Source organism: Zootoca vivipara, chromosome 14, assembly GCF_963506605.1.
Source record: "Zootoca vivipara chromosome 14, rZooViv1.1, whole genome shotgun sequence".
Classification (NCBI taxonomy): domain Eukaryota; kingdom Metazoa; phylum Chordata; class Lepidosauria; order Squamata; family Lacertidae; genus Zootoca; species Zootoca vivipara.
The window spans coordinates 38,960,830-38,982,438 of record NC_083289.1 but is presented as its reverse complement, the minus strand read 5'-3'; the positions used below and the strand labels follow the sequence as shown (position 1 = coordinate 38,982,438).

At 44.5% G+C, this 21,609-nt stretch overlaps 1 protein-coding gene across 12 annotated transcripts in view; it reads left to right on the top strand.

Annotated features, from left to right (window-relative positions):
* SNX29 (sorting nexin 29) overlaps nt 1-21,609 on the top strand; it is a 266,797-nt gene that overhangs the window by 160,696 nt on the left and 84,492 nt on the right. For 11 of the 12 annotated variants that reach the window (XR_009558571.1, XR_009558572.1, XM_060282867.1 and 8 more), the window contains one exon: nt 1,988-2,128. The exons of the other annotated variant lie outside the window; for it this stretch is intronic. Coding sequence is in view for 9 of the 11 variants with exons in the window: in XM_060282867.1 (XP_060138850.1) it covers nt 1,988-2,128 (141 nt within the window). In the remaining 2 variants the exon portion in view is untranslated. The remainder of the gene's footprint in view (nt 1-1,987; nt 2,129-21,609) is intronic. 12 annotated transcript variants of the gene reach the window in all.

Here is a 21,609-nt window from a genome sequence, read left to right as displayed (position 1 = left end):
TAATTCATTTGTTTTGACTTGGTACCATAGCCCTTGAAGAAGAATGGTTAAGGAAGGGGGTGAATACTAGCAACCTGTTGCGCTTCTGTTCCTCCTTCATGCCTTTGATGATCCTGTTTCCATTGTGTTGACAGTCATAGGCCTGCTTTATATTCTTGTATACTGCACCAGAGCTTTTTCTTTGACATACGCACAGTTCTTTCTTCTTGGCACTTTTTGCACCCATCACTTTTGCAGTAGTGACCCAGGTGGCGCTGTGGTTAAACCACTGAGCCTAGGGCTTGCTGATCAGAAGGTCGGCGGTTCGAATCCCTGTGACGGGGTGAGCTCCCGTTGCTTGGTCCCAGCTCCTGCCAACCTAGCAGTTCGAAAGCACATCAAAATGCAAGTAGATAAATAGGAACCGCTACAGCGGGAAGGTAAACGGCATTTCCATGTGCTGCTCTGGTTTGCCAGAAGCAGCTTTGTCATGCTGGCCACATGACCTGGAAGCTGTACGCCGGCTCCCTCGGCCAATAATGCGAGATGAGCACGCAACCCCAGAGTCGGTCACGACTGGACCTAATGGTCAGGGGTCCCTTTACCTTTACCTTTACCTGTTCTTCATACGGCGCTTTCCTATTGCATGGTCTTTATATCTCCATGTAATGAAAATGTACTAATAATGCAGTTTTCTCAAGCATCATCCCCCCCCCACTTCCTGCGCATGAAATGTTGCATGATATACATAAAGTGTGAGCATTGATTCTGTGGCCCTCCAGATACTGTTGGACTCCCAACTTCCATCAGCCCCACCCAACATGGCCAATGATTAGAGATGATGAGATGCTCAGCAAAACCTGGAGGGCCACAGGTCCCCACGCCTGATATATTTGTCCATACAAAAGAGCATTAGACAAATTCATGGAGGATAAGGCTATCAGTGGCTGCAAGCCATGACACCTATGTTCTCCCTCCACTGTTGGAGCCAGTATGCCTTTGAATGCCAGTTGCTGGAAACTGCAGGAGGGGAGAAGGCTCTTGTGCTCAATTCCTGCTTTCAAGCTCCCCAGAGGCAAGGGCGGAGGAAGGGGGGTCTGGTGGGTGTGGGACGCCCAGATGTCACCACTGAGGGGGTGACAAAATACTGACCGCGGGGCCTGCAGGGTGCCCGAGCCACACATCTCTCCTGGGAGAGACGTGGTGAATTGGGTGCAGGCAGGCTCTCTGCTGCACATACGGTCTACCTGCTGCCTCTCTCCATCTGTAGGGCGGCTGAGTGGGAGGAGGCAGTCAGCCCTATAGGCAGCTTGCCCCACCCCTATGGGAGGCTTGCCCCACCCCTGGGTGCCCCGCCCCAGGCGCCCGTGTGGCTTCCCCTGCCGCTGCCCAGAGGCATCGGTTGGCCACTGGAAGAACAGGATGCTGGACTAGATGGACCTTTGGCCTGATCAAGTATCCTGCTGGGATAGCTCAGTTGGTAGAGCACGAGATGCTTAATCTCAGGGTTATGGGTTCAAGCCCCACATCCGTGCATTGCAAGGGGTTGGACTAGATCAGGCATCCCCAAACTGCGGCCCTCCAGATGTTTTGGCCTACAACTCCCATGATCCCTAGCTAACAGGACCAGTGGTTGGGGAAGATGGGAATTGTAGTCCAAAACATCTGGAGGGCCGAAGTCTGGGGATGCCTGGACTAGATGACCCTGGTGGCCTCTTCGAACTCTACAGTTATACGATACTCAGTGCCTCTTATGACGATGTGTTGTTGCTAGAATCTTATGTTGGCAGTATCTTATGTTCAGGTTTGGAGGCAGAGTGTCTCATGAGTGACAGCTGACGGGGAGCAAATGTAGGAAGAGGACTTGCCTCTTCCCAAAAGCCCATGTGGGAGAACAGGGTCCTGGGCCTGATGGACTTCTAGCCTGACCCAACAGGGCTCTTCTGACATTCTGCATGGCTATCCCATCGATTTAAAATGGATTTATTTCACAATCTGCTTCCGACAGGTATATATAAGGATAAAAGACGATGAGTGGAATGTCTATCGAAGATACACAGAGTTCAGAGTCCTTCATCACAAGTTGCAGACAAAATACCACCAAGTGAGAAGTTTTAACTTTCCACCGAAAAAGGCCATTGGCAACAAGGTAAGTGGGAATGAAAACAATGTGGATGCCTTGAGATGCAAAATACATTTGCAAAGCAGGGCATTTATTTATCATTTACTATTAGTCGTAGCTTTTGGAAATGCACAAATGCCTTTTTGTCCAACAAAGCATTGAGACTATGAGCAAAGGAATACATGCTTGCCCAAATGGGTCAAAGAATTATCTGAGTTTTAAAAAAAAGAGTTTTGCAAGATAAGAATTGGAACTATATCACATGGTCACACTGCAGAAGTGTTTGGGGAGAGGTTAGGGAGGAGGAGGAGGAATGAAGAAGGAAATGAAGCACCTAATATATATTCAGCGCTATAACCAATGTTGGTAAATTAGAGGACATTAAGCTCCAGGAGAGGCTGGCTGGATCCTTCCCCAGGAAGGAAGCAGCTATGAGACTGGGGGAAGTAGAGGCAAGGTGACTGTGTATCAAGGGTTCAGATATGTGGATAGGCACTCACTCAAAGGTCGGTATTGAGTATAGGGTTTCTCTGGTTGAGTTCTTAAACCTTGGGTTCCCAGACTGTTTTGGACCACAACTCCCATCAACCCTGACCATTGGCTAGGCTGGCTGGGGATGCTGGGAGTTGTGGTCCAACCACTGCTGGGAACCCGAAGTTGAAGAATGCTGGTCTAGCCTCTAGAGCAGGCATCCCCAAACTTTGGGCCTCCAGATGTTTTGGACTACAATTCCCATCATCCCTGACCACTGGTCCTGTTAGCTAGGGATCATGGGTGTTGTAGGCCAAAACATCTGGAGGGCCGCAGTTTGGGGATGCCTGCTCTAGAGGACTTGTGGATGCTACTTAACTGGGTTTCCTCACTGAACAATTTGAATCACACACACACACACAACATTTCCAAATCATTGGATGGTGGCCTGGAATGGGTTTGCAAATACCAGTGATGGGTTGTCTAAAATGTGTCCTTGCCCCTGCACCCCCGAATGACTCATAAATTTTGCCTGGGCTTGGCAACTAGCTCAGGTATGTGCTTGCTACCAACCTTGGCTTCTGTCTGAAGTGGAGGGGCAAGGGTTCTTAACTGGGCAACAACACAGCGAAGGTGCTCCAATGCAACTGTGCAAAAGGAAGGACTCCTCCCTATTGTGACAAGCCTTAGAGAGGTTGGAAAAACAGCATTTCAGATCTTTCTGGTGTCTGAGAGATTCCCGTCTCTTCTCCCAGCTCAGAAGGGCAGGGTTTATTCCTCATTAGTAGAACGCTGGTTCTTGTCCTTTAAAAAAATGTGACTTAAAAAAATGGAACTTTCTTAATTTATCGTGGGGTGATAGTAAACCAAGTTTTACTCAGAGTAGACCTGTTAAAATTAACAGAACAGAAATATTTTCTGGTTTTGCCCAAGAAATAAGAAATACATTAGCATTAAATGTAGCCATAAAATCCTAGTTTGTCTAATATCTAATGGTAGTTCCCCCCCCAAAAAAATGTAATTTAAAGCAAAACACACACTTGTGTGTATGTTTAAAGATTTTGTTCTGTGTTACAAAGTATTATAAGGTGGTCCTTCCTTGTCTCCTTAAAAGTTCTGATGCTCTTCGCTGCTTTCCATTCAGATTTTTTCCTTGCATATGTATTGCATCTTTTCACAACTCTTCAGCAGACTTTCCCAAGTTTTACTGGCACTTCTCTCAAGATCATTTGTATCATTTTTCTTTGCCATTGAAGGACGTTTTGAGTGTCTGGTTGAAAAAGTCAAAATTCACACTCATAATCCAGTGCAAAATAAGATGTTAAAAACCCACACCTTAAAAAAAGCTGACAGTTACCTCAGAGGCAGAATCACCCTTGTTGACATCCTTGTTGCTCCCTTTTCGCACAATAATAACAGTGATTCTGTTTTGTTTGGGCTGAATAAGAGAACACCACTTCCCTTAGATGAACCTTGGCTACTGTCATGATCGCAGCTAGAGTAATCTGAACATTTATATTATCCAGAAGAGTTTGCAAGGTGTTCTAGAAGACATCTTCTTGAAATTAATTGAGTAGTCTGGCATGATGCCGGGTACAATCCATCTTCATCCCTTGAAGGCGATGGCAAAATGCCCAGGAGGTAGTTCACCATCCTGTCCTTCTGTGAAATAAAGAGTATTCAGAGCAGTGCTGGGAATTTACAAGAATTGCCAGTGTGTCTTCTGGTTTTTTTATATCTATATCTATATATTTATTGATTTTATAAAAACAAAACAGAAAAAACACACCAAATATACACAACAAAACAAAATGCCAACATAACAATAAAAAGAGATATCAAATCAATCTTATATCACAAATCTTTATCGACTTCCTCCATTCCCTCCCAACTACGTTCCATCATATTACTTCTTTAGTACTTTCCAAATCTTGGTTCCAATCTTTTTAATAATTATCTAAACCTATTAATACTCTTAAAGACTTATCAATACTATAAATCTCTTATACCTATCTCAAAATGCAATTCTATTCTAATTAAATCTTAAAATTCAATACAATAATAACACTTAACTAAATCTTAATACAAATAATAACTTAACTAACACTCTTCTACAACCTCCTTTTACTTCCAAATCTTTTTGCTAAAAACTGCTAATCTTACGATTCTTTTCTAAATAAACTTTAAATTTCTTACAATCTTCTTCCACCGATTCTTCCCCCTGGTCCCGGAGTCTCCCAGTCCGCTTGGACAGTTCCATGAATTCTATCAGCTTCAACTGCCAGTCGTCCACCGTGGGTATATCTTCAGTTTTCCAATTCCTTGCTAATACAATTCTGGCTGCTGTTGTGGCATACAGAAAAAAATGCAATATCTTTCTTGGGTAATTCCTCTCTAATTATCCCAAGTAAAAAAGCTTCTGGTTTCTTAACAAACGTGTTTTTCAACACTTTCTTCAGTTCATTATAGTGTCTTCTGTTTTTACCTCGAACTGTGGTCAACTTTTCTTTGAATGCAATTTTCCGAGTGCATTTGAGCGAGTTCTGTTTCTTGTCCTTCTTGGAATTTTCTCTGAATAGTGCCTACCATTTGGGGAGACAACTTGCACACATACTCAGCCGATTCACACTGGGAGGGAGGGCATTCCAAAATGGCGGCCAGGTTGCCAACGCAGTGGATGCTGCCACTGCTAGGGGCAACCAAGGCAAAGGACAACCTTGGAGGGTGGGGGAAAGAGAAGCTGTGGTGGGGCCCATCCCCGAAAAATGGAATATTTGGTTCTCGTGTTGGATATATTTGGTGAAATTATCCTCCCAGTTTTTCTGCTGGCGATAAGTTTTGATCAGTCATGCAGCTGTCAACAGTTCTAAACTTTGAATATTATGTTCTCGCTCCACTGTCAGAGGCAGTATGCACCTGAATCACAAGTGGGTAGAATATTACTACACTCAGGTCTTGCAGACTTCCCACAGGCATCTTATTGCCTAGCATGAGAAAAGGTTGTTGGACTAGATGTGGTCCACTTAACTGTGGTTAGGCTGTTTTTTTGAGCCTGCAGTATGTTTCATTTTACTGTATAGTACGAGTTTCGTTTTATTATTGATACTGCTGATATTTTACTGTTGGGTTCTGTGGTTTGTAATGACACGATTTGTTTCTTTTTATGTAATCCGCTCTGAAGCCACTTGCGACAAAAAGTGGTACATAAGAACTAGCAATTCTTATTTTTATTCGTCGTCTTCTTCTTCTTACCATATTTATGCGAATCTAATACGCCATCGAATCTAAGGTGCACCTCGATTTTCAAAACCTTGAAACCAAAAGAGTATTTGCTGGCGAATGTAAATGTCCCATCAAATCTAATGCACACCCTAATTTTTGTGACGTAATTTGGCCAAAAAAGAGAGGCAGCAGTGCTTCTGAGCATCAGTTGCTGGAAACCGCGGGAACGGAGAGTGCTCTTGTGTTCGAATCCTGCTTGCTGGTTTCCCACAAGCATCGGGTCGGTGAGCGTGAGGACAGGATGTTGGACTAGATGGGCCTTTGGCCTCATCCAGCAGGCTCTTTTTGTGTTCTTATTTTTTTGGGGGGGGGGGAGAATAGGAATGTGCCTATATACTGCAAGTGTGTGAAGAGTACAGAAGTACCATATCTCCTCCTGAATAACCTCTTCAGGGATGCCTAATGCATTTTGCTTTGGATTCTGTCAGCGTGGCCTCTGATTCGATTCTTGCTCTTTCATCCATAACTGAGGGGGCGTAGAAGTTGGTAAAGATTGAACACTGGGTCTTTTCATCTTGGAGATTAGGATGCATTTGCCATTGCTGCTGTGAGTCCTACCATCCTGAAGTCCTGCACTGGGGAGATAATCCAAAATAACACCTTGTATATATATATATATATATTTACTCACTCGTATCTGCTCTTCCATCTAACTGTCTCATAGGACAGGAAAGCAGTATTATTTTGCCCTGCACATTTCTGTATGTTTCTCTGCAGTGGAGAAGAGGAAAGAAAACAAATGTCATTTTATTTAATATGAGAAACTGGTGCTGTAGTGGAGACAAAATGAAGGAGAGTGCAGCTCAAAGATGTTTTTATGGCAAGAGCGGTGGCATCATTTGCCAGAGCTTTGGATAACTAATGAATTCTTCTTGCTTTGGTGAGGGAATGAGGCGATAAGGAGACTTTCAAGTTTGTTTGTTTGTAACAGATTAGCATAGGAGAAATGGCAGGGGGCGGCGGTAAGCGAGTAGAGCCTAGATGCATATTTTCTTTTCTTTGATGGGGTTTCGCTCTTCACCCCTAGCAAATTAAACAGTAACACTTCTTTGTATGTGGACCGAGAACTTATATGCAGAATTCATCATGCGAAAGGCTGGACTAGATGAATCCCAAGCCAGAATTAAGATTGCTGGAAGAAATATCAATAACCTCAGATATGTAGATGACACAACCTTGATGGCAGAAAGTGAGGAGGAATTAAAGAACCTTTTAATGAGGGTTAAAGAGGAGAGCGCAATATATGGTCTGAAGCTCAACATCAAAAAAACTAAGATCATGGACACTGGTCCCATCACCTCCTGGCAAATAGAAGGGGAAGAAATGGAGGCAGTGAGAGATTTTACTTTCCTGGGCTCCTTGATCACTGCAGATGGTGAAAGCAGTCACGAAATTAAAAGACGCCTGCTTCTTGGGAGAAAAGCAATGACAAACCTAGACAGCATCTTAAAAAGCACCTTGCCAACAAAGGTCCGTATAGTTAAAGCTATGGTTTTCCCAGTAGTGATGTATGCAAGTGAGAGGTGGACCATAAAGAAGGCTGATCGCCGAAGAATTGATGCTTTTGAATTTTGGTGCTGGAGGAGACTCTTGAGAGTCCCATGGATTGCAAGAAGATCAAACCTATCTATTCTGAAGGAAATCAGCTCTGAGTGCTCACTTGAAGGACAGATCCTGAAGCTGAGGATCCAATACTTTGGCCACCTCATGAGAAGAGAAGACTTCCTGGAAAAGACCCTGATGTTGGGAAAGATTGAGGAGAAAGGGAGAACAGAGGAGAAGGGGACGACAGAGGACGAGATGGCTGGACAGTGTTCTTGAAGCTACGAACATGAGTTTGACCAAACTGTGGGAGGCAGTGGAAGACAGGAGTGCCTGGCGTGCTCTGGTCCATGGTCCATGGGGTCATGAAGAGTTGGACACGACTAAATGACTAAACAAACTTCTTGTAAGACTGTTTCATAAGTTGAACCAACCCAGTCAGAAGTGCTGTATCCAGTGGAGTTTATGCTATGCATAGGATTGCAGTTACCCTGATCCTAATGTAAATGGGGTATCGTGCTATGTACTCCCAATCCTTAAGGTGTGGGTTGTGTGTGTGTAGACAGAGAAGAGAATGAGATGGGTGTGTATGTGTGTGTGTTTGTGACAGATTAGCATGGAAGAAATCACAAAATCAGGAAAGTAGTAATATATAGTCAACACAGCTGCCTGCATTAAAATAATTCCTTGGTCAAGGGAGTGGCTTGGGAACTGTCATGATGAGTTCCTACACTTCAAAATGACTTTTTAAAACTAAAAATAATGGATGTATTATTTCATTTTGTTTAATGTTTATATTTCTGTTCATATTACACACTGCGTCGTAAGCCGCCCTGTGCTCTCAAGGAAAGGATGGGATATACAATAATAATAATAATAATAATAATAATAATAATAATAATAATAATAATAATAATATTCTAGCAGTTCCTAGCAGTTTGAAAGCACATCAAAGTGCAAGTAGATAAATAGGGACCGCTCCGGCAGGAAGGTAAACGGCATTTCCGTGCGCTGCTCTGGTTCGCCAGAAGCAGCTTTGTCATGCTGGCCACATGACCCAGAAGCTGTCTGCGGACAAACGCCGGCTCCCTCGGCCTATAGAGCGAGATGAGCGCCGCAACCCCAGAGTCGGACACGACTGGACCTGATGGTCAGGGCCCCCTTTACCTTTACCTAATAATAATAATAATAATAATAATAATAATAATAATAATAATATCCTCAATATTATTTTAAATGTCGAGAAATGTTGTGGGTATCAGCAAGCAGAGCCAATGACCCTGGATGATGGGAGTTACCAGTTCAGCAACATGGGTGGGGGGAGGCAAAGGTACCCCACACCTGGCATATAGGAACTTAGGAAGCTGCCTTATATACCAGGTCAGGCTATTGATCCCCCTAAGGCCCGGGGGCCGGATCCAGCTCAATCGCCTTCTAAATCCAGCCCGGAATCAGCATGTTTTTACATGAGTAGAATGTGTCCTTTTATTTTAAATGCATCTCTGGGTTATTTGTGGGGCCTAGGAATTCTTTCATTCCCTCCCCACAAGGTCTGAGGGACAGTGGACTGGCCCCCTGCTGAAAAAGTTGCTTTACCCCTGCTATAGCCCAATAACCACCTTGTATTCTGACTGGCAGCGGTTCTCCAGGGCCTCAAGCAGAGCCTCTTTCTCATTACCTGCTTGCTACCTCCTGATCCTTTTAACTGCAGACGCCAGGGATTTCTCAGAGGATGTTTGGCTTGCAAAGCAAGGGCCATTCCGCTGAGCTCTAGTCCTTCCCCATTTAATTAGATGCCACCTTTTCGCTCTCGTAACAGCAGATTGTAAATCCCCGTCAGACTCTGCTCCAGAGCTGGGGTGAATTATACAGGTAGCTGTGGCACAAACTGTTCCAGTTAAATTAAGCTTGCCTGGAAGCTAGGCACACTGTGCTTTTAAAATCCATGAGATAAACACGGATGGGTATACTCTTGTTTCTGATATTGCCGGTTCTCTTCTTTCCCATCATTTCTTCCAGGAATGCCAGGAGAGTTTTAAATCCCAGAGCACGCAACCTGGGCGTTTGTGTGTGGGAGAGATATGAAATCCTGTATTTGGCTAAGAAAGCTAAGAAAGAGTGTCGATAGTTACTGCCGTCATATTATCTGAATTACAAGTGAGTGGCTTGTTCTTTAGCACCGGTAGCTGCTGATAGAAACTATCTAGACTGCACAAGCAGAGTTGAAAGATGTGTCACTCTGTTTTAAGGATGTGTCAAAACAGAAGCGGATCTTCATCTTTTAATGATGGTATGTATTTGATTCTGTAGAAAGAGAATAAAATCAGAGTCAGACCAAAGGTTGGCCTACGGGCAGGACACCTGTTTGCTCTCTGGTCCGACTTTCAGGATTTCAGGTAGGCACGGTTTTCAAGCTAAAAAAGAGAGTGACTTCTCTTTGGCTCACAGCTTCCAAGTGAGAGAATTGCAGAGGGCTAAGGTTATTCCCCTATCCAGAAAACATTTCCTTGGCAGAGTAGACCCTGTCTCCTCCTTATTCCAGCTGTCTGGCTTGAGGTCACTCTCAATGAAGTGTGTGTAATAGGTTCTGACCGTCTAGCCTCAACAAGTACTCGGGTGGTTTCATTCTGTGCTATCTGAAGTTTTGAGGTTATGTTTATTTTTTATTTATTTGTTTATCTCGTATGTGTGTGCATAATTTTTTCGGGGTGCTGGGATTTCTTAAGGGTAAAGGTAAAGGCACCCCTGACCATTAGGTCCAGTCGTGACCGACTCTGGGGTTGCGGCGCTCATCTCGTGTTATTGGCCGAGGGAGCCGGCGTAGCGGCGTACAGCTTCCAGGTGATGTGGCCAGCATGACTAAGCTGTTTCTGGCGAACCCGAGCAGCACACGGAAACGCCGTTTACCTTACTGTTGTAGTGGTACCTATTTACCTACTTGCACTTTGACGTGCTTTCGAACTGCTAGGTTGGCAGGAGCTGGGGCCAAGCAACGGGAGCTCACCCCATCGCGGGGATTTGAACCGCCAACCTTCTGATTGGCAAGCCCTAGGCTCTGTGGTTCAACCGACAGCACCACCCGTGTGGGATTTCTTAGGAGACTCTTATTCCCCTCACAGATCTACAGTTCCCAGAGTGGTTTAACAATCCCTCCATCTTCCCACAGAACTCTGGGAATTGTAGCTCTGGGAGAATAATAAGGGTCTCCTGATAACTCTCAGTACTCTTAACAAACTCCAGTTCCCAAGATTCTCTGGAGGAAACCATGAATGTTTAAAGTGGCATATTACTTTAAATATTAGAGTTAGGTGGGACTATATAAGTCGTCTTCTTCTTCTTCTTCTTCTTCTTCTTCTTCTTCTTCTTCTTCTTCTTCTTCTTCTTCTTCTTCTTCTTCTTCTTCTTCTTCTTCTTCTTCTTCTTCTTCTTCTTCTTCTTCTTCTTCTTCTTCTTCTTCTTCTTCTTCTTCTTCTTCTTCTTCTTCTTCTTCTTCTTTCCTACCCCCTAATTTTATTCTTCGGTTAATAGTGTGTGTGTGGGGGGGGGGAATCTTATTTTATATACATAAACCTGGAAGGGGGGACAAATCAGTTTTAATAAATTTAAAATATGAAACATTCACTTACATTTTGTCAAAGCATCTTAAAACGTGTAATTGGTTCACCTCAGCATTTGCTTTGGAGACCTCTGCAAAGGCAGTCTCACGAAGGGCTCATCGCTGTAGTCTAGCCTGCATGGTTGAAGCTATGCCTGCTTTCTCTATCTGTGCTATATTTCAATTTGGTTTTCCCTTCCTAGTTTTGCATGATTGTGGGGTAGAAAACTTTTAAATAAATACAGGGGAGGAGGATGAGTGAAACAATCTAGGTATGTAGAAGGGAAAGCTTTCAACGACTAGAGGTTCTTTATCTATCAATCATCTATCTATCTATCTATCTATCTATCTATCTATCTATCTATCTACCATCTATCTATCATCTATCTATCTATCTATCACAGGCACCCCCAAACTGCGCCCCTCCAGATGTTTTGGCCTACAATTCCCATGATCCCTAGCTAACAGGACCAGTGTTCGGGGAAGATGGGAATTGTAGTGCAAAACATCTGGAGGGCCGAAGTTTGGGGATGCCTTATCTATCTATCTATCTATCTATCTATCTATCTATCTATCTATCTATCTATCTAATTACTATTCATTAAATTTGTAGACCACCCTTCATCACATGGAAGTTCACAACATAAAATAATAAATCTGGAGAACTGGGAAAGGCATTGCCGTAGAGATAGAGAAGAGAAGCTGTTTTAGCAGAGGCATTCTAAATTGATTTGAAAAACGGAGCTGTAACTTGAAGGAGAGCCAAGCAAGATGCACGACTTCAGCTGGCCCTTGGAGTGCATCTATGTAACTGTTTTTCACGCGGGCGAAATAGTCTTTATTATTGCATCCCTCTAAAATTCATGCCTCATCTAAATCTCGTTAACATATTTTCAAATTACTGCATCTGATCGTTTGCCAAATGTATGCCATTTGTAGAGAACGGTATCAAAATTTATGCGGCCAGTTCTGCCACATAACTGTGCAAATAGCCCCATTCACATTTCCACAGGTGTCATGTCTGGCCCATCAGCTCCAAAGACGTGAATCGATTAGTTGCGGACTTTAGGAAAGACATAAAATAGCCATTATATTTCATGTCCTATCAAGTCACAGTTAACGAGTATTAATGGAAGCAATTTGGGTTTAAGAATGATATGATATTTTAAGGAGGCAATTCTACATCGGAGAGGACATTTTCACTTATTGAGTGTGTGCCTTTTTATTTATTAGTATTTAAAAGAGAAAAGGATATGGGCACCAGAAGGTGGTTATTTTTATAGGAGCTGCCTATGAAGTCAGATATCAAAGGCCCAGCTCATAACCCACGGACCCTCGGGTAACGTAACTTTCAGGTTGCAAACGCAGCAAACCCCAGAAGTGTACACTTCCTGTTTTTGCCACACACGCATGTGCAGAAGCGCTCTATCACGCCGTGCGCAGAAGTGACGCCTCATGTTGCAGACTTTTTGGGGTACGTACAGACCCCCAGAACGAATTATGTTCTTATCCGGAGGGTCCACTGTAGTAACCAAAGGTATTAAATGCAACTGGGACAAACTGGTTTTGCAGAATTTATATCCCATGCCATGGACTAGCTGGATGCAGAGGGAGTGGTGGGAGGCACCAGTTGGGGAACCCCCAAGGGGACCCCCCCCCAGGGGAAGAAAGCTCAGAGCCAGGGGACTGGTGGGGGGACGACGATGAGTGGTCAGGGGCAGAAGAGAGAACAGACTGGGAGGAGGAGGTGTTGGAAACTGAAGAGGCAACATACATGCAAATGAAGTGCCGTGGAGCATTGTGGGGCAGCAATTTCTGTGCTGTGCTTACTGTGACTTGAAGGAGTGTGGGCTGAAGTTAGCCCAGGTCCAGGTCCAGGTCCATATTTTTTTCAACGGAGGCAGCTTTGCTGCCGCTGCTGCCGTTTTGCTTCAGCCAAGCAGGCTGAGGCGGAGCACAGGAGGCAGCGTCCCTGCCTGTCCTCTCCAGCTGCCCTGCTTCTAGGGGGCAGCTGCCCCCCCTGCCCCATGCTGGGTACGCCCATGTTTAGTGAGCAGGATGAAGCTGGGGCAGAGAGCAGTACAGATTCAGAGGCTGGAGGGGAGTGGGGCCAAGAGACATGAGTCTCGCCCTCCTGCTGCGACCAGCTCCCCTCCCTCTGGCCTCCCGGAACACACAAAGAAGTGAAGACGGCAGAGCAATGAGACACCCGAAGGTTGCTGGGGAAGGAACTGTGGGAGGAGCCTTAGAGAAGGCTGGGAGCTTCAGTCCTCACAACTGCCTCATTGAGGCAAGCCCTACTGAGAAGTAGGCCTGTGCTGTTTTGGTTTCTCTGAATAAAGAATTCTTTATTCACTCCACTGACACTGGTGGTGTTTTTTTTTAATTGCTGACCTACTCGTGACTCTGATCCTGCTACCCACCCTTCAATGAATACTTCAATGTTGGCTTATAGTGCGTCTGACCATTGGTCCACCTAGCCTAGTATTGTTGCTACAGGGAAAAGCAGTAGCTGTGTAGCAGAGCATCTGCTTTGGATGAAGGACATCCCAGGTTCAGTCCCCAATGTTTCCAGGGAGAGACCCCCGTTTGAAACCTCGGAGAGTCTCTGCCAGTCACTATAAATACTGAGCAAGATTTTTTTCAATTCAATTTTATTTACGGTCACAGACCAGCTCACATACAGAATCCAAAATCATAAAACTCAACGGTGTAGCATTAAAATTTACACGGCAGGGACGGTACATGTGTATATATTACAGCATTTAGAATATGTAAATGAAAACTGGGTTGCTAAAATAGAACCTAAATTTGCCATTGGGGGCCTTGATCATTGTGGTGACACCACTTGTTCCCTGAGTTTTATGGCAGTCGCACAAAACTTGGCTACTTTTATCGTAATCTCAGGGTCCTCATCTTCTACAAGGAATTTTAGGCATTGGGATTCGGATTCATTTGAGAAATTTTGCATAACAGGAGAAATGAAAACCCGGCGTATTTCACTGTAGAAACGACAGCGTAATAAAACGTGGGAGGCAGTTTCTACCTCCGACATACCGCAGGGGCAGACTCGTTCCACATATGGTTTACCTGCGACTCTTCCCTGCAGTAAAGCAGATGGCAGTACATTAAATCTAACAAGGGTAAATGCCCGTCTGTATTTAGGTATTTGTAATTTGGACAAATACTTTGCTGGGGAAAATCCTCTCCCATTATCTTTTATGGCTGGATGTTTATTCATCTCACTCACATGGCATTGCAGTTCCACATCCCAAACTCGTTGGCGGATTATTGCTCTTGCTTTCTTGTAGCCTGCAGCTATCAAGGCCTGTGGGGAGAATCCCTAGCTTTTCGTACAGTGTGGCTTTCCATTTGGATTGGTAGAGATCCAGAAGGGTTAAGGGTGCCAACCCAACAGGGAAAAAGATAAGTTTTAACCAATAATGGATCTTTAGAATCCACATCCGGGCGCTGACCGAGATTTGCCCAACCTCCAGGCGGACCGCTATGTTGGAAACACATGCTACGATAGAACTTTGTTTGAAACGATTCTAAGGAATCAAGATTTAGAGAGCTGTAAATCTGTGAGCCATATGTCAGTTGTGCTAATATTTTTGCAGTGAAAACCTGGGAGGCTGCCGGAATATATTGGCCTCCATTCCCATAGAAAAATCTTGTGATAGCTTTGGTAGATCTTTGGACATTTGTAATGGTGTTTTTCACCTGGTGCTGCCACGAGCCTCTTTCCTGGAAAATTATACCCAGGTATTTAAAAGTTGACACCTGTTCGGTAGGGCGATACTGAGCAAGATAGACCAGTGGATTGACTCAGCATAAGGCAGCTTATTGTGTTCCTATGCCGTCTCTGACTGGCAGCACCTTCTCAGATTCTTCTATCTGGAGATGCTGTTCATCAAACGTGGGACCTTCTGCATATAAAGCAGGCACAGGCAAACTTGGTCCTCCAGATGTTTTGGGACTGCAACTCCCATCATCCCTAGCTAACAGGACCAGTGGTGTATTGAAAAATCACCAGACTTTGTGTGACGCAGGGTCACTTCCCTAGGTAGCATTTGAAACAGTCTCCCGCTGTTGGCATGTGTGAATCAAGCCCAAGAGATTCAACTTGCAAGGCAGGAATAGAAGGAGACTTCTGGGCAAGCAGTCCATAAAGAGGACCTTGACATGGTTGAGGAGGAGCGAAGCAGCTCAGTGAGTACATCGAAAAAGGAGCAGGTAATCGGATCATTGTGTACAGAAGAGAGAGCATGGGCGGAAGTGTAACGGAAGATGGAAGGAGGGTGTAGTCAAAGGTGACTCCAAGGTTGTGTAGAGTGGAGAAATAACAGCAGCATTTCCCCCCCAGCCATGGATAGGTTTGGAAGTGAGAGCGAATTTGCTGGCAAGATTAACCGCTCCGTCTAGCATATCTCAGTGGAGACAGACATCTTGTCAGCAAGGCAAGACTTCTGGAATTGGATTGAAAGATGTAGAACAGCAGGCTTGGATGTCATCAATGATACTCCTTCTTGGGGGGGGGGAGGAAATAGACTAAGGGTAGATGATATATTTCCTGAATGATTCTGTTCCATTTTAGGCCCATAAAGCAGTATCATATCACTTTATTCATTCATTCAAGAATTCTGGGGGCTGTAGTTTAAGGGTGCCGAGAGTTGTTAGGAGACCCCTATTCTCACAGAGCTACACTTCAGAGTTTCAGGGCTACAATTCAGAGACAGGGTGGTGGTGTAGTGCTTAGTGCCGGACTAGAACCTGGCAGACCAGGGTTCGAATCCCTACTCAGCTAAGAAGCTGCCTTTCAGCCTAACCAACCTCACAGCATTGTTGTGGGGATTAAATGAAGAGTTGGAGAACCATGTATATCACCTTGGTTGGAGGGGGCGGCGGAAAGAGATGGGATATAATGCAATAAATAAATTTTACAAATTGAAGAAATCCCCAGCGGAGCTTAATAATCAACCCATCTTTCGAAGAATCTCTGGGATTTGTAGCTCTGTGAGAGGAATAAAATGTATTTAACAATAATACAATGTATACTTGAGTATAAGCTGACCCGAATATAAGCTGAGGCACCTAATTTTACCTAAAAAACACCTGGGAAAACTTATTGACTTGAGTATAAGCCGAGGGTGGGAAATGCAGCAGCTACTGGTAAATTTCAAAAATAAATACTGTCCTATGCCTTTCCCAGCTGTCGGCGGAGTGTGGGGAGAAGCGGCAAGGAAGGATCCCTTCCTCACCACTTCTCCCTCCCCGCTGCCTCGCACAGAGCAGGCATAGGACGGGGGTTCGGAGAATCGCAGCGCAGCGCTTCTCCGAACCCCCGGTCCTGTGCCTTTTTCCGCCGCCGCCCGCCTTACTCGAGTATAAGCCGAGGGCGGCTTTTTCAGCAATTTTTTTTTGTGCTGAAAAAGTAGGCTTATACTCGAGTATATACAGAATAATAATAATAATAATAATAATAATAATAATAATAATAATGTAATAATTTATTTATACCCCGCCCATCTGGCTGAGTTTCCCCAGCCACTCTGGGCAGCTTCAAACAGAACATTAAATGCAATAATCTATTAAACATTAAACATTAAAAGCAACACCGTTAACAAACTATAGACCCCAAGATTCTTTGGGCAAAGCAAGTGACTATTTTAAGTGGCCATAAAGTGCTTTAAATGCAGATTGGGCCTCATTCTTAGTGAAGCGACACACACAAGAATTCCACCCCTCTCTTCTGTCCAGATAGGGTTAATATGATTATGATACACTGATTTGAGTTGTTATGTGGTGCATGTTTTTGTAGATTACATAGCAATTTGCAAACTCAAAAACAAATTGACTCCAGTTACACAGTGCTGGTTATCTCTCAGCCTTAATGCTTAAGCCTTCTTTTGTTAGGAAAATGCATCAGTGACTTAAATCTCTGAAACTAATGGGAGCAAAATGATTCTAATAAATTTTTAAACATATAGCTTGGGAACGATTTCCCAAAAGTGCATTCCAAATAACGTGCAGTGATATTTTTTTAAACATGTCATTCTGAATGCAATTTAGCTTTGGCTTGCATACCTGTTTAAATAAGAGCAGCGGAGTACTTGAAAATCTTGTCACATTTATTGACTTAGTTACTTTCTCCTAGAATCTTCTTGTGCTCACAAAGCAAGAAAAATAAAATAAATAAAATAAATAAATGTTAAGCCTGCTTTGAGACACTTCATAACTCTTTCAAGTGAAGTTTATTGCTGATGTGGTTGTCTGAATCTTCTGTTTGGAAGTAAAATGTTTGCTAAAATACACAAGTTTGTGAAGTGCTACAAGATCGTCTTGTCACTACAGGGCATTGTGGGAAATTAAAATGGCGGCTCCACCATACCCAGCCAGGGCAGGTGTCAGTGGTGGAGAGGTTTGCCAGGTCAGGAGCATCCCAGACTCTTGAGATTTCAGGACCGAAACCTGAGACCTAGAAATGGCCCCCAGTGGTGCATACCCTCCAACATTTCTCCGATGAAAATAGGGACGTTCCATTGCATAATGATAATTTTACTATTTATACCCCACACATTTTTCTGGGTTGTCCCAGTTACACTGGGCAGCTTCCAACATCTCTAGAAACATAATAAAACATAAAAAAAAACCCTTCCCTACACAGGATTGCCTTCAGATGGCTCGGATAACTCCATACCCTCCAACATTTCTCCAATGAAAACAGAGACAGCCTAAGGAAAAGGGGGACATTCAAGGATCAAATCAGAAACTGGGATGGCTTCTCTAAATCAGGGACATCCCTGGAAAATAGGGACACTTGGAGGGTCTGGTGGTGCAATTAAGCATAATGCATTAAGCATTAACTACAGTCACTGAAGGGGGACACGGGTGGCACTGTGGGTTAAACCACAGAGCCTAGGGCTTGCCGATCAGAAGGTCGGCGGTTCGAATCCCCATGATGGGGTGAGCTCCCATTGTTCGGTCCCAGCTCCTGCCAACCTAGGAGTTCGAACGCATGTCAAAGTGCAAGTAGATAAATAGGTACCGCTCCGGCGGGAAGGTAAACGGCGTTTCTGTGCGCTGCTCTGGTTCGCCAGAAGCGGCATTGTCATGCTGGCCACATGACCTGGAAGCTGTACGCCGGCTCCCTCGGCCTGTCAAGTGAGATGAGTGCCGCAACCCCAGAGCCAGTCACGACTGGACCTAATGGTCAGGGGTCCCTTACAGTCACTGAGAGCATATCATTCAAATAAAAAACACAGTCTAACGACTGAGTACATATGTCACTGGTTGGACATTAAGATAGAAAGCTAAATGGAGTGTTCATTCATTCTCACCTGCTTAGGGAGCCTGTGTTAGGAAGACACTCCTTCTGGTGGGAAGGGTTTCTGTATTAGACACTGGCATTTCATAATCCAGTGGCCTTCATGTAGTTCATAGCTCTGTTAGCTTGTGAGAAATAACTTCTGTAATTGTCAGAGGTCAAATGCAACACAAGTTGTGAAAGGATTTTAAGATTTTTTTAAAAAAAATCTGTCCTAAAATCATGGTTGGAAGATTTTAAGCTGCGCACACAAAGCAGTAAGGATGATATTTAATTTTTACTCAGAATAAGCCCACTGAATAACAATAACAGCAACAACAATATATTTATTTATACCTTGCCTTTTCCCTCACAAGAAAATGAACAAGACTAAGTTAGGACCATTAATTTCTCCACTTACTGTTCTTAATTTTTAAAATGGTTGTAACCTGTCCTGGGACCTGCTGGTGAAATGTAATAAATTTAACAGTAATAAATGTAATAAATTTAACCTCTGTTTTTGTGCTCACCTTCCAGTAGTTAAATAGAACATGACACCGGGTGAAATAGCTTGAGCCGAAAGCAAACTTTGGGCTTACTTTTGAAACGCACACTTTGAGCTTATGTCAGCTTGGATGCCTTTAAAAGAGGATTAAACAAATTCATGGAGGATAAGGCTATCAGTGGTTACCAGCCACAATGACTATGCTCCCCCCCCCCATATTCAGAGGCATCAAGGCTTCCAAATCTAGTTGTTGGAAGCCATAAGAGGAGAGAGTGTTGTTAGGTTTGGGTCCTGCTTGCAGATTTTCCACAGGTATCTGGTTGGCCACTGAGTCACTGTGAGTCACTGGCCTGATCCAACAGGCTCTTCTCATGTTCTTGTGTCAGAGGGACATGCAGCCTTCAAGCTGGTGTGTGTGTGTGTGTGTGTGTGTGTGTGTGTGTGTGTGTGTGTGTGTGTTTTGACCTCAAACTACAGATTAGAGAATTGGACCAAACAAGATGAATTTTAACAGGGAGAAATGTAAAGTACTACACTTTTTTGGGGGGGGGGATCAAAGGCACAAATACAGGATGTGAGACACCTGGCTTGAGAGCAGTACATGTGAAAAGTATCTAGGAGTCTTGGTAGACCACAAACTTGACATGAGTCAACAGTGTGATGCAGCAGCTAAAAAAGCCAATGCAATTCTGGGCTGCATCAATAGGAGTACAGCATCTAGATCAAGGGAAGTAATAGTACCACTGTATTCTGCTCTGGTCAGACCTCACCTGGAGTACTGTGTCCAGTTCTGGGCACCACAGTTCAAGAAGGATACTGACAAGCTGGAACGTGTCCAGAAGAGGGCAACCAAAATGGTCAAAGGCCTGGAAACGATGCCTTATGAGAAATGGCTTAGGGAGCTGGGCATGTTTAGCCTGGAGAAGAGAAGGTTAAGGGGTGATATGATAGCCATGTTCAAATATATTAAAGGATGCCATATAGAGGAGGGAGAAAGGTTGTTCTCTGCTGCTCCAGAGAAGCGGACACGGAGCAATGGATTCAAACTACAAGAAAGAAGATTCCACCTAAACATTAGGAAGAACTTCCTGACAGTGAGAGCTGTTCGACAGTGGAATTTGCTGCCAAGGAGTGTGGTGGAGTCCCCTTCTTTGGAGGTCTTTAAGCAGAGGCTTGACAGCCATCTGTCAGGAATGCTTTGATGGTGTTTCCTGCTTGGCAGGAGGTTGGACTGGATGGCCCTTGTGGTCTCTTCCAATTCTATGATTCTACAGGGCAATAGCACCCCACCAGGCTAGTGTAATGCTATGGTTAACCGTGCTGCCCTCTCTGCCTCTGCTGTGTCAGACCACAACTTGGATTAGCGGGATTTGGGATTGCCATGGGTATTTTTAAGGACATGGGGCATGGGGGCTGGAGAGAGGAAGGTTACGATTTCAGGTCAAAGCTTAAGCGAGGAAGGCAAGTTGAAGTACATTGTGTGAAGTATTTATAGCGTCGATAAAAGAAATCCGAGGTGGGATAGTATGCTCTCTGTTGTTGTTGTAGCAGTCACTTGAGAACAAGAAAATGAGTGAGAGGTTTTCAAAGGGCAGCTGAAATCACCTTGAGCTTTTAAAGCACGGAGGGGCGGGGAATTCCTGTATGTTTCTGCACTTTTCTGAAAATTACAAATTAAGATCCACTGACTTTTTATATGCTGCTGCCTTTCTGCAAAGACACTTAAGGTAAAGGTAAAGGGACCCCTGACCATTAGGTCCAGTCGTGACCGACTCTGGGGTTGCGGCGCTCATCTCGCATTATTGGCCGAGGGAACCGGTGTACAGCTTCCAGGTCATGTGGCCAGCATGACAAAGCCGCTTCTGGCGAACCAGAGCAGCGCACGGAAACGCCGTTTACCTTCCCGCTTGGAGCGGTACCTATTTATCTACTTGCACTTTGACGTGCTTTTGAACTGCTAGGTTGGCAGGAGCTGGGTACTCTTCACTTTAAAAGGACACACACACACACACACACACACTGTAATTAAGCTTCTGCCTGAGCGCATGGGTCTTCTTAGTTAAGTGGTAGATCATCCATCTTGGATGCTGGATGTCCCAGGTTCAGTTCCCATCATTTCCAGGTACAGTTGGGAAAATCCCGTATCTGCAAACCTGAAGGGGCACTACCAGTCAGTGTACTGAGTTAGATGGACCAAAGGTTTGATGTGGTATAAAGCATTTTCATAGTGATGTATGGAACTGAGAGCTGGACCATAAAGAAGGCTGATCGCCGAAGAATTGATGCTTTTGAATTATGGTGCTGGAGGAGACTCTTGAGAGTCCCATGGACTGCTAGAAGATCAAACCTATCCATTCTTAAGGAAATCAGCCCTGAGTGCTCCCTGGAAGGACAGATCGTGAAGCTGAGGCTCCAATACTTTGGCCACCTCATGAGAAGAGAAGACTCCCTGGAAAAGACCCTGATGTTGGGCAAGATTGAGAGCACAAGGAGAAGGGGACGACAGAGAACGAGATGGCTGGACAGTGTTCTCGAAGCTACGAACATGAGTTTGACCAAACTGCAGGAGGCAGTGGAAGACAGGAGTGCCTGGCGTGCTCTGGTCCATGGGGGTCACGAAGAGTCGGACACGACTAAACGACTAAACAACAACAAAGCATTTTCATAGGTTCCTTTATTCCTAGTTCCTAGGAAGGGGCGGAAAGAGCTGCTCCTGCTTGCCCTCTTCCTCTGGGCCCAGTCTACGCAGGCACCCAAAGAGAGAGTGGAAGGCAAGCTCCCATCTCCCAACTCTTGTCATTGTTCAC